We start from the raw sequence: 14,173 nt of genomic DNA, 5'->3' as shown, positions 1-14,173 counted from the left end.
AATGCCAGCTGCAGCCCCCCTAGCACCAAGCTCCTTGCCAGTAGTTCCTCCAACAGTGCTACCCATGCCAACACTAGAGCCGTATTTTGTGCCAGGAACAGACCCCTCAAATCAAGGACATTCATAGGAGGTTCAGGAAAGAGGCTCAAAGATTGGCTGATAAGATGGGGCAAGCGTGAGGAAGTCAGCCAGGTGTTGTGAGCACTGCTGCAGTCTGCTCTATGTGCAGGCATTGCGAGATGTGCTGCAGTCTGCTCTCTCTGCAGGTGTTGTGTTCACTGCTGCAGGCTACTCTCTGTGCAGGTATTGTAAGATGTGCTGCCGTCTGCTTTCTCTGCAGGAGTTGAGCACTGCTGCAGACTGCACTCTGTGCAGGTATTGTGAAGCTCCCTGCAGCCTGCTCTCTATTCAGGTGTTGTGAGCACTGCTGCAGACTGTTCTCTGAGCAGGTATTGTGAAGATGCCTGCAGCCTGCTCTCTCTGTCGGTATTGTGTGATGTGCTGCAGTCCGACATCTCTGTATGTGTTGTGAGCACTGCTGCAGACTGCTTTCTCTGCAGGTGTTGTGAAAATCCCCACAGTCTGCTCTCTGTGCAGGAATTGTAAAGATCTCTGCAGTCTGCTCTCTCTGTCATTATTGTGAGATGTGCTGCAGTCTGACTTCTCTGTAAGTGTTGGGAGCACTGCTGCAGTCTGCTGTCTCTGCAGGTGTCGTGAGCACTGCTGCAGTCTAACCTCTCTGCAGGTGTTGTGAGCACTGCTGTACTCTGCTCTCTGTGCAGGTGTTGTGAGCACTGCTGCAGTCTGCTCTCTCTGCAGGTGTTGAGAGCACTACTGCAGTCCGCTATCTCTGTCAGTATTGTGAAGATCCCTGAGGTCGGATCGCTCTGTCGGCATTGTGAGATGTGCTGCAGTCTGCTCTCTGTGCAGGAATTGTGAAGATCCCTGCAGTCCACTCTCTCTGTCAGTATTGTGAGATGTGCTGTAGTCTGCTCTCTCTGTCGGTATTGTGAAGATCCCTGCAGTCTGACCTCTCTGTCGATATTTGTGAGATGTGCTGCAGTCTGACCTCTCTGCAGGAGTTGTGAGCACTGTTGTACTCTGCTCTCTGTGCAGGTGTTGTGAGCACTGCTGCAGTCCACTATCTCTGTCAGTATTGTGAAGATCCCTGAGGTCGGCTCGCTCTGTCAGTATTGCGAGATGTGCTGCAGTCTGCTTTCTCTTCAGGTGTCGTGAGCACTGCTGCAGGCTACTCTCTGTTCACGTGTTGAGAGCTCTACTGCAGTCTGCTCTCTGTGCAGGAATTGTGAAGATCCCTGCAGCCTGCTCTCTCTGTCGGTATTGTGAGATGTGCTGCAGTCTGCTCTCTCTGTTGATATTGCAAGATGTGCTGCAGTCTGCTCTCTCTGTCGGTATTGTGAGCACTGCTGCAGTCTGCTCTCACTGTTGGTATTGTGAGATGTGCTGCAGTCTGCTCTCTCTGTTGATACTGCGAGATGTGCTACAGTCTGCTCTCTCTGTCGGTATTGTGAGATGTGCTGCAGTCTGCCCTCTCTGTCGATATTGTGAGATGTGCTGCAGTCTGCCCTCTCTGTCAGTATTGTGAGATGTGCTGCAGTCTGCCCTCTCTGTCAGTATTGTGAGATGTGCTGCAGTCTGCTCTCTCTGCAGGTGTTGTGAGCACTGCTGCAGTCTGCTCCCCCTGCAGGTGTTGTGAGCACTGCTGAAGTCGGCTCTCTCTCTGCAGGTGTCGTGAGCACTGCTGCAGTCTCTTCCCTCTGCAGGTGTTGTGAGCACTGCTGCAGTCTTCTCTCTCTCTGCAGGTGTTGTGAGCATTGCTGCAGTCTACTCCCTCTGCAGGTGTTGTGAAGATCCCTGCAGTCTGCTCTCTCTGTCAGTATTGTGAGATGTGCTGCAGTCTGCTCCTTGTGCAGGTATTGTGAAGATCCCTGCAGTCTGCTCTCTCTGTCAGTATTGTGAGATATGCTGCAGTCTGACTTCTCTGTAAGTGTTGTGAGCACTGCTGCAGTCTGCTCTCTCAGTCGGTATTGTGAGATGTGCTACAGTCTGCACTCTGTCGATATTGTGAGATGTGCTGCAGTCTGCTCTCTCTGTCAGTATTGTGAGATGTGCTGCAGTCTGCTTTCTCTGCAGGTGTTGTGAGCACTGCTGCAGTCTGCCTTCTCTCTGCAGGTGTCGTGAGCACTGCTGCAGTCTGCTCCCTCTGCAGGTGTCGTGAGCACTGCTGCAGTCTGCTCTCTCTGTGGGTATTGTGAGATGTGCTGCAGTCTGCTCTCTCTGTCAGTATTGTGAGATGTGCTGCAGTCTGCTTTCTCTGCAGGTGTTGTGAGCACTGCTGCAGTCTGCTTTCTCTCTGCAGGTGTCGTGAGCACTGCTGCAGTCTGCTCCCTCTGCAGGCGCCGTGAGCACTGCTGCAGTCTGCTCTCTCTGTGGGTATTGTGAGATGTGCTGCAGTCTGCTCTCTCTGCAGGTGTCGTGAGCACTGCTGCAGTCTGCTCTCTCTCTGCAGGTGTCGTGAGCACTGCTGCAGTCTGCTCTCTCTGTCGGTATTGTGAGATGTGCTGCAGTCAGCTCTCTCTGCAGGTGTTGTGAGCACTGCTGCAGTCTACTCCCTCTGCAGGTGTTGTGAAGATCCCTGCAGTCTGCTCTCTCTGTCAGTATTGTGAGATGTGCTGCAGTCTGCTCTCTGTGCAGATGTTGTGAGCATTGCTGCAGTCTGCTCTCTCTGTCGGTATTGTGAGATGTGCTGCAGTCTGCTCTCTGTGCAGGTGTTGTGAGCACTGCTGCAGTCTGCTCGCTGTCAGTATTGTGAGATGTGCTACAGTCTGCTCTCTGTGCAGGTGTTGTGAGCACTGTTGCAGTCTGCTCTCTCTGCAGGTGGCATGAGCACTGCTGCAGTCTGCTCCCTATGCAGGTGTTCTGAAGATCCCTGCAGTCTGCTCTCTCTGTCAGTATTGTGAGATGTGCTGCCGTCTGCTCTCTGTGCAGATGTTGTGAGCATTGCTGCAGTCTGCCCTCTCTGTCGGTATTGTGAGATGTGCTGCAGTCTGCTCTCTGTGCAGGTGTTGTGAGCACTGTTGCAGTCTGCTCTCTCTCTGCAGGTATTGTGAAGATCCCTACAGTCTGCTCTCTCTGTGGGTATTGTGAGATGTGCTGCAGTCAGCTCTCTCGGCAGGTGTTGTGAGCACTGCTGCAGTCTACTCCCTCTGCAGGTGTTGTGAAGATCCCTGCAGTCTGCTCTCTCTGTCAGTATTGTGAGATGTGCTGCAGTCTGCTCTCTGTGCAGATGTTGTGAGCATTGCTGCAGTCTGCTCTCTCTGTTGGTATTGTGAGATGTGCTGCAGTCTGCTCTCTGTGCAGGTGTTGTGAGCACTGCTGCAGTCTGCTCTCTGTCAGTATTGTGAGATGTGCTACAGTCTGCTCTCTGTGCAGGTGTTGTGAGCACTGCTGCAGTCTGCTCCCTATGCAGGTGTTGTGAAGATCCCTGCAGTCTGCTCTCTCTGTCAGTATTGTGAGATGTGCTGCAGTCTGCTCTCTCTCGGCAGGTGTTGTGAAGATCCCTGCAGTCTGCTCTCTCTGTCAGTATTGTGAGATGTGCTGCAGTCTGCTCTCTCTGTGCAGGTATTGTGAAGATCCCTGCAGTCTGCTCTTTCTGTGGGTATTGTGAGATGTGCTGCCGTCTGCTCTCTCTGTGCAGGTATTGTGAAGATCCCTGCAGTCTGCTCTTTCTGTGGGTATTGTGAGATGTGCTGCAGTCTGCTCTCTCTCTCTGCAGGTGTCGTGAGCACTGCTCTCTCTGTAGGTTTAAAGCGCCGCTTGCAGGTCTTTGGTAATTGCAATGCAGCCTGGCCTCTCTCTTGGTGTGTTGCAAGCACTGCTGCAGTCTGCTCTCTGCAGGCATTGTGGGCGCTGCTGCAGTCCCGCATCTGCTGTTCTTTGGGTTGTACTGCAGAGCTGATGCTGCGCTGCTGGGAATTAAGAGGGACACAGGCTCTTCGACGCGTGGTCTGCGGGGGGCGGGCTAGATCGGGCGGAAGACATCAAAAAGAGGGGTACGGAGGGTCAGAGAAGTGGAAGGTTGAATCGGAGATAAGCGCAAAATCTAAACCCACCGGTGTCTATGAATAGTGGTGTTTGTGCACTGACATTTGAGTGTACCGAAATGCATGTAACAAAAGAGGACATGTGTGCACACGGCCTGTGTGTGCCCACTACAGGAGAGAGTGTGTGCGTGCGTGGGTGTGTGAGAGAGAGACACACACACACAATGGCCAAATGTCTTTATTTTGGGGCAGTCGGAAGCAGGACTTGACTTTTTTAATAAGGCGGAGCGGGGTGGTGGTGGTCCACTACTGAACGGCTCAGTCTGAACCAGCTGAAGGTGAGAACTTACATAGCTGTCTGTTCCCGTATACACAGGGTGTACTAGAACTAGAAGTTGGTGGTAATTTGCGAATCCTTATGGGCATTTTTGCATTCATTTTTATTTGATACATTGCATTTAAGGAATCGCACAATTTGCGATTCCTTAAGTGCTATCGCAAAAAAAGGAATGGCAAATTTTGCGATTCCTTATTTTGCTGCGAAAATGTTTCATACATACATTTAGCAAATTAGCATTTGTAAAGGCCGAAATTCTGCGAATTTCGGCCTTTGCGATGGCTAATTTGCTTGATACATACAGTCATCTCGGATAATACTGTGTGCAAAAGTTGCATTTATTTCCCTTTCGTGCCTCATTGGTTGTATTTTCTATGTTAGTGAGCAGTGTCATTCAACTCGTTCTGTGCACCTTCATAAATGCACAATAGTAGGCGTATGGCAATGTTTGTGGAATGTCCCATATTTTGTTGTGAACAAAGTCTGGTCATGCTACCCTCTGCAAAGTATACTTGCCTCCTTAACTCTCGCGTGCCTGGTAAAAGATCTTCAAACCTCTCTCCACTCAACCCTCCTTTGTGTTTATATTGGGCATGTATTCAGAGATGGTCAAAATCCTGACATTTTGGCAAATGTGATTATACTGTCAAGAACATTTGGCCTTCCCAAAGTCAGCTGAGATTTCCTGACTTCACTTAGGCCCCTGCAAGCTCACTCGATTCGCCACAAAGTGTTTCGGCTTTCTCTTGGTGGAGTCTGCCTCAGAAGCTTTATTTTACCGACTTCACGTGATTTGTTGTTTACCCACAGAAATCTCAGACCACCTTCCTGTGGTTATTTCGTGATGGAACCTGCATCATAATCTAGATAGTTGACTATAGCGATGGGTGTGTGAAATGTTACTATGCCTGCAGTCGTTAAAATGTTTGCACCAAAAGTCCTGGCCAACATTAGCACACTAATCTTTGTGGTGACATGAGTACTGCTTGGAGAATGGCCTGGGGGAGGACTCCCACCTGTGCTAAGGCACCACGAAGGATCTGGCTGCTCCCCATGGTCGCATGGAACCGCACAGTCATGAATTACACGTACTCTATGGCTTGTTGGTAGTTGGCCTGCTATGAAAGAACGGCGCAGTAGGCATTGCCCAGTCTCTGATTCACCAAAAGATGCCCGGATCTATGATTTGGGGGAACTCCGGCAACAAAAGTGAAGTATTTCGCTAGTGATCGGTTTAAGGATGTTCCAGAACATGTTTCGTGACCAGTAGTTCTTGAGGACTGCTGGAAATACAGCCTGGAGATATTGGCATCTTCCTGGGATCCTTTCAAAGATGGCGCCTTAAAGTGAACCAAGGAACAGCGATTTCTTCACTGGAAGTATTAGAAATATTTTGTCAGAATTACGGTTAGTCAAAAACCAGTGTAAGCTGCTAAATGCTCTCGTAAAATCATTTAAGGGCCAACACCATTTGATAATAGAGACTCCCTCATGAAGATATGGTGCCAGAAAACCTTGGTCTACATATTGTCTGACAACAGGATTCTGTCCTAAATATTCTTTACAAAAATATTGCCTCGTGATATTTCGGTGAACAATATTTAGGACACGATTTTTATGTCAGACAGTATTTTTGTTATTGCTATTCTGACATACAAATCTTAATGAAGCTGCAAAGTGCCTGCTTCAAAGAAATATGAGCTTTAAGCACGGCAGCACCAAAGGTCTCCTACGTTTTCCTCTGGGTCCGACTGGAGTTGTAATTTTACGTTAGGGAATATTATTAACAGGAAATCTCATTACCATTGCTTTTTTAACGGCTTGATACATGCTAATACACATCCCCTGTGTTGTCCTATTCTGTTTTCCTTAGGTATGGAAGAAGTGTTTGCAACTGAGTCAGTTACAATGTTGTCGACTGACAGCCAGGATTCGCTAATGAATAGACAATCATTAGGAACATCAATGCAAATAACGTGATTTTTCAGGGGGAGCCAAACTGCTGATGAAGGGGGTTTTAATGCACAGGTCTACGATTTCTGTGAGATGCTGGATGAAAGATGAGTAAATGGTGTAAGGTGGCTGTGAATGCATGTTTATGTCTGACGCTGTCGGTGCTGATGTGGATGGATGTCTCTGTTTGACTGTGTCAGTATATTTGTCTGCTTGTGTTTGCCTCATTTTTGATGTTTTAGCGCATGAGTGGTAAGTTTTGACGCCTGTGCCTGTCTTTGCATGAATTTCTGCATGGGTGGGCGATTGGTGTTTATGTTTCACTGTGCCAGTATGTCACTGAAGTTTTGAGAACATATACTTTATATTTGTGGCTGTGTGCACGTTGGTGGGAGAGGTGCTTCTCGTTATGTGATTATATGTTTGACTGTGCGCGGTTGACTGATCTATTGTGTGTTTCTCTTCTTTATCTATGGTTTTGGATTCCGCAGTCTTACCTAGTAGCAGAAACAGTACTTCAGGGACGTGCGGAGGAAACTATCATGGAATCATACCAAGAGGCACACCTAAAAGACCAGGCTGTTATTGGCAACATTTTAATTAGTTGGAGAAAATGTCCGTCTTTGTTAGTGGCCTCGAAATCCATGTATTATAGTAAGATATACTATGATTTGATAAAATATTGGTCTGATCAATGCAACCAGCAGTCATAATATGTATATTCATCTAGTTCAATATTCAGCTATAAACCAATGAGTGAAGGATCTTTTAATGATCCATACAAAGCCGTGGGTAGTCCACATGTACCACAATCAAAATGGTTGAAGGTTGTTTGGCATGCTGGTGGATTGTTTCCAAAGCCATTATTTATTGAAGTCTCTTTTTCTTTTCTCTCTTTCTCCCTTGCACCTCCTTGATTCGGCTTGGCAGTATGTCGCATTCGCATCCCTCTTCTTCATCCTCATCTCCATCACCACCTTCTGCCTGGAGACACATGAGGCATTCAACCACATCCAGAACAGGACAGAGACTACAGTGGAAGGGAACATTACCAAGACAAACACCATCCTAGAGGTGGAGACGGAACCCTTCCTCACCTACGTGGAGGGCATGTGCGTAATTTGGTTTACTCTTGAGTTCTTCATGCGTGTCCTCTTCTGCCCTGATAAGATGGAGTTCATCAAGAGCAGTTTGAACATTATTGACTTTGTGGCCATCTTGCCCTTCTACCTGGAGGTGGGCTTGAGTGGTCTTTCTTCTAAAGCTGCCAAGGATGTCCTGGGGTTCCTAAGGGTGGTCCGCTTTGTCCGGATCCTGAGGATCTTCAAGCTGACCCGCCATTTTGTAGGCCTGAGAGTTCTTGGGCACACGCTCCGGGCCAGCACCAATGAGTTCCTGTTGCTCATTATCTTTCTGGCCCTGGGCGTCTTGATTTTCGCCACCATGATTTATTACGCCGAGAGGATTGGTGCTGACCGCGATGACATCACAGGAAGCAAGCACACCAACTTCAAGAACATCCCTATTGGCTTTTGGTGGGCTGTGGTGACCATGACAACTTTAGGCTATGGGGACATGTACCCAGTGACCTGGTCTGGGATGCTGGTGGGCGCCTTGTGCGCCTTGGCTGGCGTGCTCACCATAGCTATGCCGGTCCCAGTTATTGTGAATAACTTTGGAATGTACTACTCCCTGGCGATGGCAAAACAGAAGCTACCAAAGAAAAAGAACAAACACATCCCGCGCCCCCCGCAGCCAGGTTCACCCAATTACTGTAAACCTGACATGCAGTCACCGCACAGGAGTGCCCAGGGGGATTCGTGCCCCCTAGCTCAGGAGGAGATCATAGAGATCAACAGAGCAGGTAAGGCCAAATAACTTGAAAAGAGCAAAAGTAAAAATTAACACTACGTATGCATAATGTATTGCTTCCTCAGTCGATGATAATCAACATTACATGCTATAGAGATGGGACCCCATCTAAATCTGTGATTTCAGGTAGCACTGCGATGCTGGTTCTCATACCTTGGTGAATCTGACACTAGTACACACTACACACACAGCTTATCTCTAGGATCTCTGGTTCTCCCGCTGTTGTGTATCGCACACTAATGCACAAACTGCTTTCTTGTAAACTTGGTGTATTTTGTCATTTTACACATTTCAGCTTATTCTACCCCTGTTGTATCTACCACTGGTGCTCACCATTCATTTCATACCGTCTTAAATCCCATGCTTGTATAAACCATTTTTATTTTACCCATGTATATTTTGCACAATTGTACACCCTAAGACTCTTTTCCTAGTGTATCTTTCACTAATGCATGGACTGATTTTTGTAACACAGGTTATCTTGCACTAGTGCATATTGTGCTTCTCTTAGTATAACAGTAGTGCACACTGCATCTCATACAGTTGGCGTAGTTTTACTAGTGCACACCTTGCTTCTCTTACCCTGACAAATTTTACATTGGTGGACACCAACCTTCTTGGTGGAGCTTACACAGGTGCATAACCTCCTTATCATAACCATGCTGTATTTTGCTTCTCGTATCCCTGATGTAGTTAACGTTATTGCACACCCCACTTTTTCATAATTTTGGTGAATCTCACACACCACACTTATTTGGCTCTTGTGTATCTTACAGTTGTGCATAATGCAATCCTCCTTTGGCTAGTCCATCTAAAACCAGTGCTCCGTTTTTTCATAATTCTGGTGTTTTTTACGCTGGTTTGCATCATGCTTCTTGTACTTTTTGAGTATCTCAAACTAGTGAGCACTCTGTTTGTTACCTCTATTGATTTATGTGCTTATGCACTCCGTGCTTCTGTAACTTATTTTGCATCTCTATCCAGCCAGTCCATGTTAACCTGGTGTAATTTATACTACTGCACGGCCGACCCATCTTACCTCTTCTGTATCTCACCCTTCTTCCTTCACATTTAGTTTATTTTACAATCATTATAGCTCTGGTGTATATTACTTTAGTACACATTCCTTCTCTTTTCTCGCTCTAACACTGCAGCAGAACTTCCTTGTTCTACCCTGCTGTATCTCACACTTGTGTATACCATATATTTTTTAACTCTGGAGAAGCTAACACTTGTTAATAGCACACTTTTCGTGAACCAGGCTTGGTGGCTCAATGTACTATTGATTCTACTGCAAGGGCTGTTATCCTCCCGAAATGTAGTAGACAGAGATCCATTGAGTTTAGTACCAATAAACATCTGATATCTGTCAAAAGCACGAAGAGGCCCATCAGACCTATTTGTGGGGGAAAGGGAGTGTGGGACAGGCAGGGGATAATGACCTCAGTCATGGTGGTTTAGGCTGCTTGCCACTGATATCCATCCTATTATGGCTCTGCAAACAGTGCCAAGTACAACAATTCCTACACTTGACTCTCAGGACAACGAGGGCAAGCAGTCACAGGCTTCCCAGGGAGGTAGTATCGGTGCAAAGTGCGTAGAGCTTAACAGCCAGCCAGCATATACAACAAACAACTCAATGCCAATCTCAGTGCTTGTCTTTATGTAAAATAAAATATTTTTATCTCACAGCAGATCTAAATACTGCCACAGTGCGTCTTGATTAGCAAATACAGGGTGGTACCCCTGGTTACGGTCACCTGTGGGTGCTACATCCCTCCTCTCCGGCGACCTTACACCTCCGAGTACTCTCTTCCACCTGGCGACCCTATCAGTTATAGCCCCCAGTATTTTGTGGCAGAGGCATTATTTAAGCACAGGTTCAGATTACTTTATTCTAATCACAGAGGTTCAGGTGCGCAATCAGGTCATTCATTTTTACTTATATTAGTGATGTGAGCAGAAAAGACTCAAGTCCTTGTGCCTGAGTCGTCTGTGCATGTTACAGATTATGGTCTAACCTCAGGCATAGGGCTGTTTACTAGGCCTGCATTACCTGCTTGTTGGTTCTGCAGAAGTCAGTGGGTGGTTTGTCGTGTGCCGCCCATATCTTCAGTGCTTGCAGTAGTCTTCCTTCAAATTAGGCTTTGCCAGAAACATGCAGAATGGTGGGGCCTCTTGAATTGATGATGCGTCTCAGAGGTTTCTTTCCTTAATATCAAAGGCAGTAAAATATTTAGAGGAGAGTTGCACTATATTTGAATCTTTCTTCCTCCCTCTCTCTTTCTCCCTTGCATTCCCTGTGTTTCCCTTTCTTTCTCTACACATGGGTATGGCGATGGCAGCAGAGAAACGTTTCTTGCAGAGTACTGTGAAGTCTGTACATACTTATTTTTTTAGCCTTGAATCATTAAGTCCGGGCCAGTTTCTCAACATCAACCAAAGGACTTTAGGGTAATTATCCAAATAATTATTTGTCTTTCGGGCTCAAGCTCTCATTAGAATAGTGTCATCCCATAGACTGCACAACAAACGGAAGGGAAACCCCAGTGTGACACTCAACTCTCACGGTTGATTCATAAAGAAGAGCAAACGGACAAAACAGGTCCTTGGGAACCATACAGATAAACCTTTCCCGATATAACTTTTCTTCCATAAATGGTGTGTGCTGACTACATTCATTAAGAGAGTTCACACACGGAGACCAGGCTTGACTTCTGTTTCTTTGGTGTGTCTAAAATATTCCTTTAGAGTATTCTAAATTGAAAGACATCTCTAAAGGATAGTGTCAACGTGTTTTGGCTCGTTTAACTGTGGACCTCTTCAGGACATTGGAATAACAGAAGTACCTATTAAAATAATATTCACAAACTATAATCACATTTAGGGTGCTAAACATTTCTATTGTGCAGTCAATAGATTTAAAAAACAGGTCAGGTACCTACTGCTTTACAACATGTGGAGCCAAAAGTGCACATGTACATAACAAAAAATAGAACCAACATTATAAAAAGGAGGACAATCAATCGCCTTATTAGTACATACAACAAAATGCGTAAGATAAGAAAAGTAATGACAACTAGAATCTTTCTTCAGCCTTCCAGTATCTTCAAACCTGTGTGGCTGTCTCCCAAATAAAGTGCATGTACAGTCCACAAAGGAGTTAGTCATTAAGAGAGTTCACACAGAGACCAGACTTGTCTTCTGTTTCTTCGGTGTGTGTCCAAAATATTCCTTTAGAGTATTCTAAATTGAAAGACTGCTCCAAAGGATAGTGTCAACGTGTTTTGGGTCGTTTAACTGAGGATCTCTTCAGGACATTGGAAGGACAGAAGTACTTATTAAAATAATATTCACAAACTATAATCACATTTAGGGTGCTAAACATTTCTATTGTGCATTCAATAGATTAAAAAAAACAGGTCAGGTACCTGCTGCTTTATAACAGGTGGAGATAAAAGTGCCAAGTGGATATTGTTTTATGTGTGGTTTAGATATTTTGTAGTGCTCTATAAGTGGTGCACCAGGGCCCGCGCACCTTATTCAAGATCTATGGTGTAGTACTCTGGCTTTAATGGACTATGTGGTTGCCCTATGTATGTCAGTTCGCAAGGTGCATTGTACACAATGCACAACATTGTTCGTGTTGCAATTGGAGAACTTCACTTGTCGGTGTGTTTTGCCGTGGATTGTGATTGTTTTAGTGACACTCGTGAACTGGCAAAACAGTGCAATTGTCATATTTGTAGTGACTGCTAACAGGCGGCATGCCTCACATTTCTCGCAGGTCATTTTTCTTTTCTATCTGGAGTGCAGTTTTAGCCAGGGCAAGGACAGCACCAGCATATGTGTTTTCTTGCTGTTTCCGCGGCACGCGGCCAGTAGTAAGTGCCCCTTGTCGTACATGTGATCTGGTCATTGCTGTCCCAGCATGTATCTCTGAGCGTGGATTAGACTCCTTATATTTTCATCCAGGGCCGCATAGTGCTAGACCTTAGACCTGTGCCGATCTATCTGATATATCACCTTTTTGCCCCATGCACGCCGTGAGAGATGAACATGCGTGGCCCAACTCCCACTTTCCGTGTGACCGCACATAGACACAGCTAACCCCTTTTTACTCACGGGTATGTCCTCGATGTTTATGGGAATGCATGCTAGTTTAGTCCCCATGGTACAATCAAGTAGAGAACACTTCACGTTTTTTTCTTCACATCTTGATTCTTGCCTTGGGGTGAGACTGTTCCTGTTGCCAAGAGGATACCTGTACAAATTTGCCTAGCCCTCTTTCAACCCGGTCAAAGGCACCCACTGGGATTGGCTACTGCGAATGCTCCCGCTGGTGCTGGAACTCCAGGTCCCACAATCCCTGCGCCACAATACCCGAGGCTCATTCCACCAGCACAATATCAGGCACGCTGCAGTCCCGCTCATCGGGGGGCTGCACTTCACATCTTGATTCGTGCCTTGGAGTGAGACTGTTCCTGTTGCCAAGAGCAAACCTGTGCAGATTTGCATTGCCCTGTTTCAACCTGGTCAAGGGCATGCACTAAAAATGCACCTAATGCTGGCAATTGCACACTAAAGGAGATTGATCTCCTTATAGAGGAAGTCGAGTCCCTTATTGGCCCAGACAAGTTGCCTCACGCACAATTAGGGTCTATTGAGAATTGCTATAATAAAGCCAATCTTTCCTATGACTCGGGCTCAATTCTAAAGTCCTAAGCTTCTCGAGTCGCCAATGCAATTGTTGGGCTGGTTAGTAAGCTCAATTCTCCGGCCTCAAACATACATAGATATTTTAAAAGCCATCCCAGCAAAACTAAAACTATAGCTAATGTTCCACCATTAATTCAAACATCTCCTGTTTTAGATGCAGCTACAGCCACAAATGAGCAGAATGCCGTCACACATTCAGACTCAATGCCGTGTAATAATCGTTTTCTCGCTTTAGCTGCTCCGACACAGCCTCTCCCCCTGTAGGAGTCGCAGGACCCTAGTGTAGGTTCTCACACAGTGCAAACTATGTTGTCCGTAACAGCGGATGAACCACTTACTTAGCCAACAGCTTGTTCAAATAAGAAAGGAGGTAGGGGGACTTAAAACTATGTTAGTGCAACTATTAGCCTAGAAAGATAATTTAATGCAAGATAAAAGAACTGCTAGCGGTTGTTAAACATACACTTAGAGAAGCTGCCACTAAGTAGGGGGCTGAAAACCTTTGGAGTCTGATAAACCCTTCTGCTCAAATGACCACAGGCCAGTGCCGAAATACCCAGAGCTAACAAATAAAGTGGAGGAACGGGATCCAATCAGGCTGGTTCAACCAGTACACTCCTCATATTCTACACTCCCCACGTACCTCCCAGCTGAATTTCTGTCAGGCTTGGTCACATAAAGAGCACTCAAGTATCTACAGATCATGCTTCTCCCAAGTAAGTCTCTCTAATTTCACAAAGCATATGCTCAGTTTTCATGGATAACATTTCTAAAATGTAACCAAACTCAATATAAAGAAGGGGAAGCTTCTTTAATAAGCAAATCCATCCTCTGGATTTGTAAATAGAGAGGCTGTCGTTCCATTATTAGAGAGGATATCCTTGGAGCGATTAGGCTTCCCCGATCATACTCTATGATACTATCGAGCTGATCCTTCCTTCTAGGGACTTAGTGGCGAACCTAGTGGCGTTTGATTTGCGGACCTCTACTCTGTTTAACATAAATATTCATTTTAAATATAGGCTCCATGAGCCTCATCAACACCTACTCTAGTGGTGGATTACCCTATAAGGTCAATTGATTAACACTACAAACCCTTCTTTTCTAGGGTCCTTTTGATCAGTGTACAGTCGATTGTTCTCCAACTCGCCTTATCCTTCCTTTTGACAATCTTCTTCCAGCTGTATGTAGTGCCCAAAATATTAGCCCCTCCCATTTAGGACCTACC

The 14,173-nt window shown here is 46.0% G+C and overlaps 1 protein-coding gene across 6 annotated transcripts in view; it reads left to right on the top strand.

Annotated features, from left to right (window-relative positions):
* Positions 1-14,173, top strand: part of LOC144770588 (voltage-gated potassium channel KCNC1-like) — a 1,394,341-nt gene that overhangs the window by 1,081,706 nt on the left and 298,462 nt on the right. For 4 of the 6 annotated variants that reach the window (XM_078655245.1, XM_078655244.1, XM_078655241.1 and 1 more), the window contains exon 2: positions 7,285-8,218. The exons of 1 other annotated variant lie outside the window; for it this stretch is intronic. In XM_078655245.1, coding sequence (XP_078511371.1) covers positions 7,285-8,218 — 934 coding nt within the window. Of the gene's footprint in view, positions 1-7,284; positions 8,224-14,173 lie in introns of all 6 variants that reach the window. One more of the 6 variants, XM_078655243.1, reaches the window with a different exon arrangement.

The sequence above is a fragment of the Lissotriton helveticus genome, chromosome 7 (assembly GCF_964261635.1).
Source record: "Lissotriton helveticus chromosome 7, aLisHel1.1, whole genome shotgun sequence".
Lineage (NCBI taxonomy): Eukaryota > Metazoa > Chordata > Amphibia > Caudata > Salamandridae > Lissotriton > Lissotriton helveticus.
The sequence above is the reverse complement of the archived record's forward strand: the minus strand, read 5'-3'. Positions and strand labels throughout refer to the sequence as shown.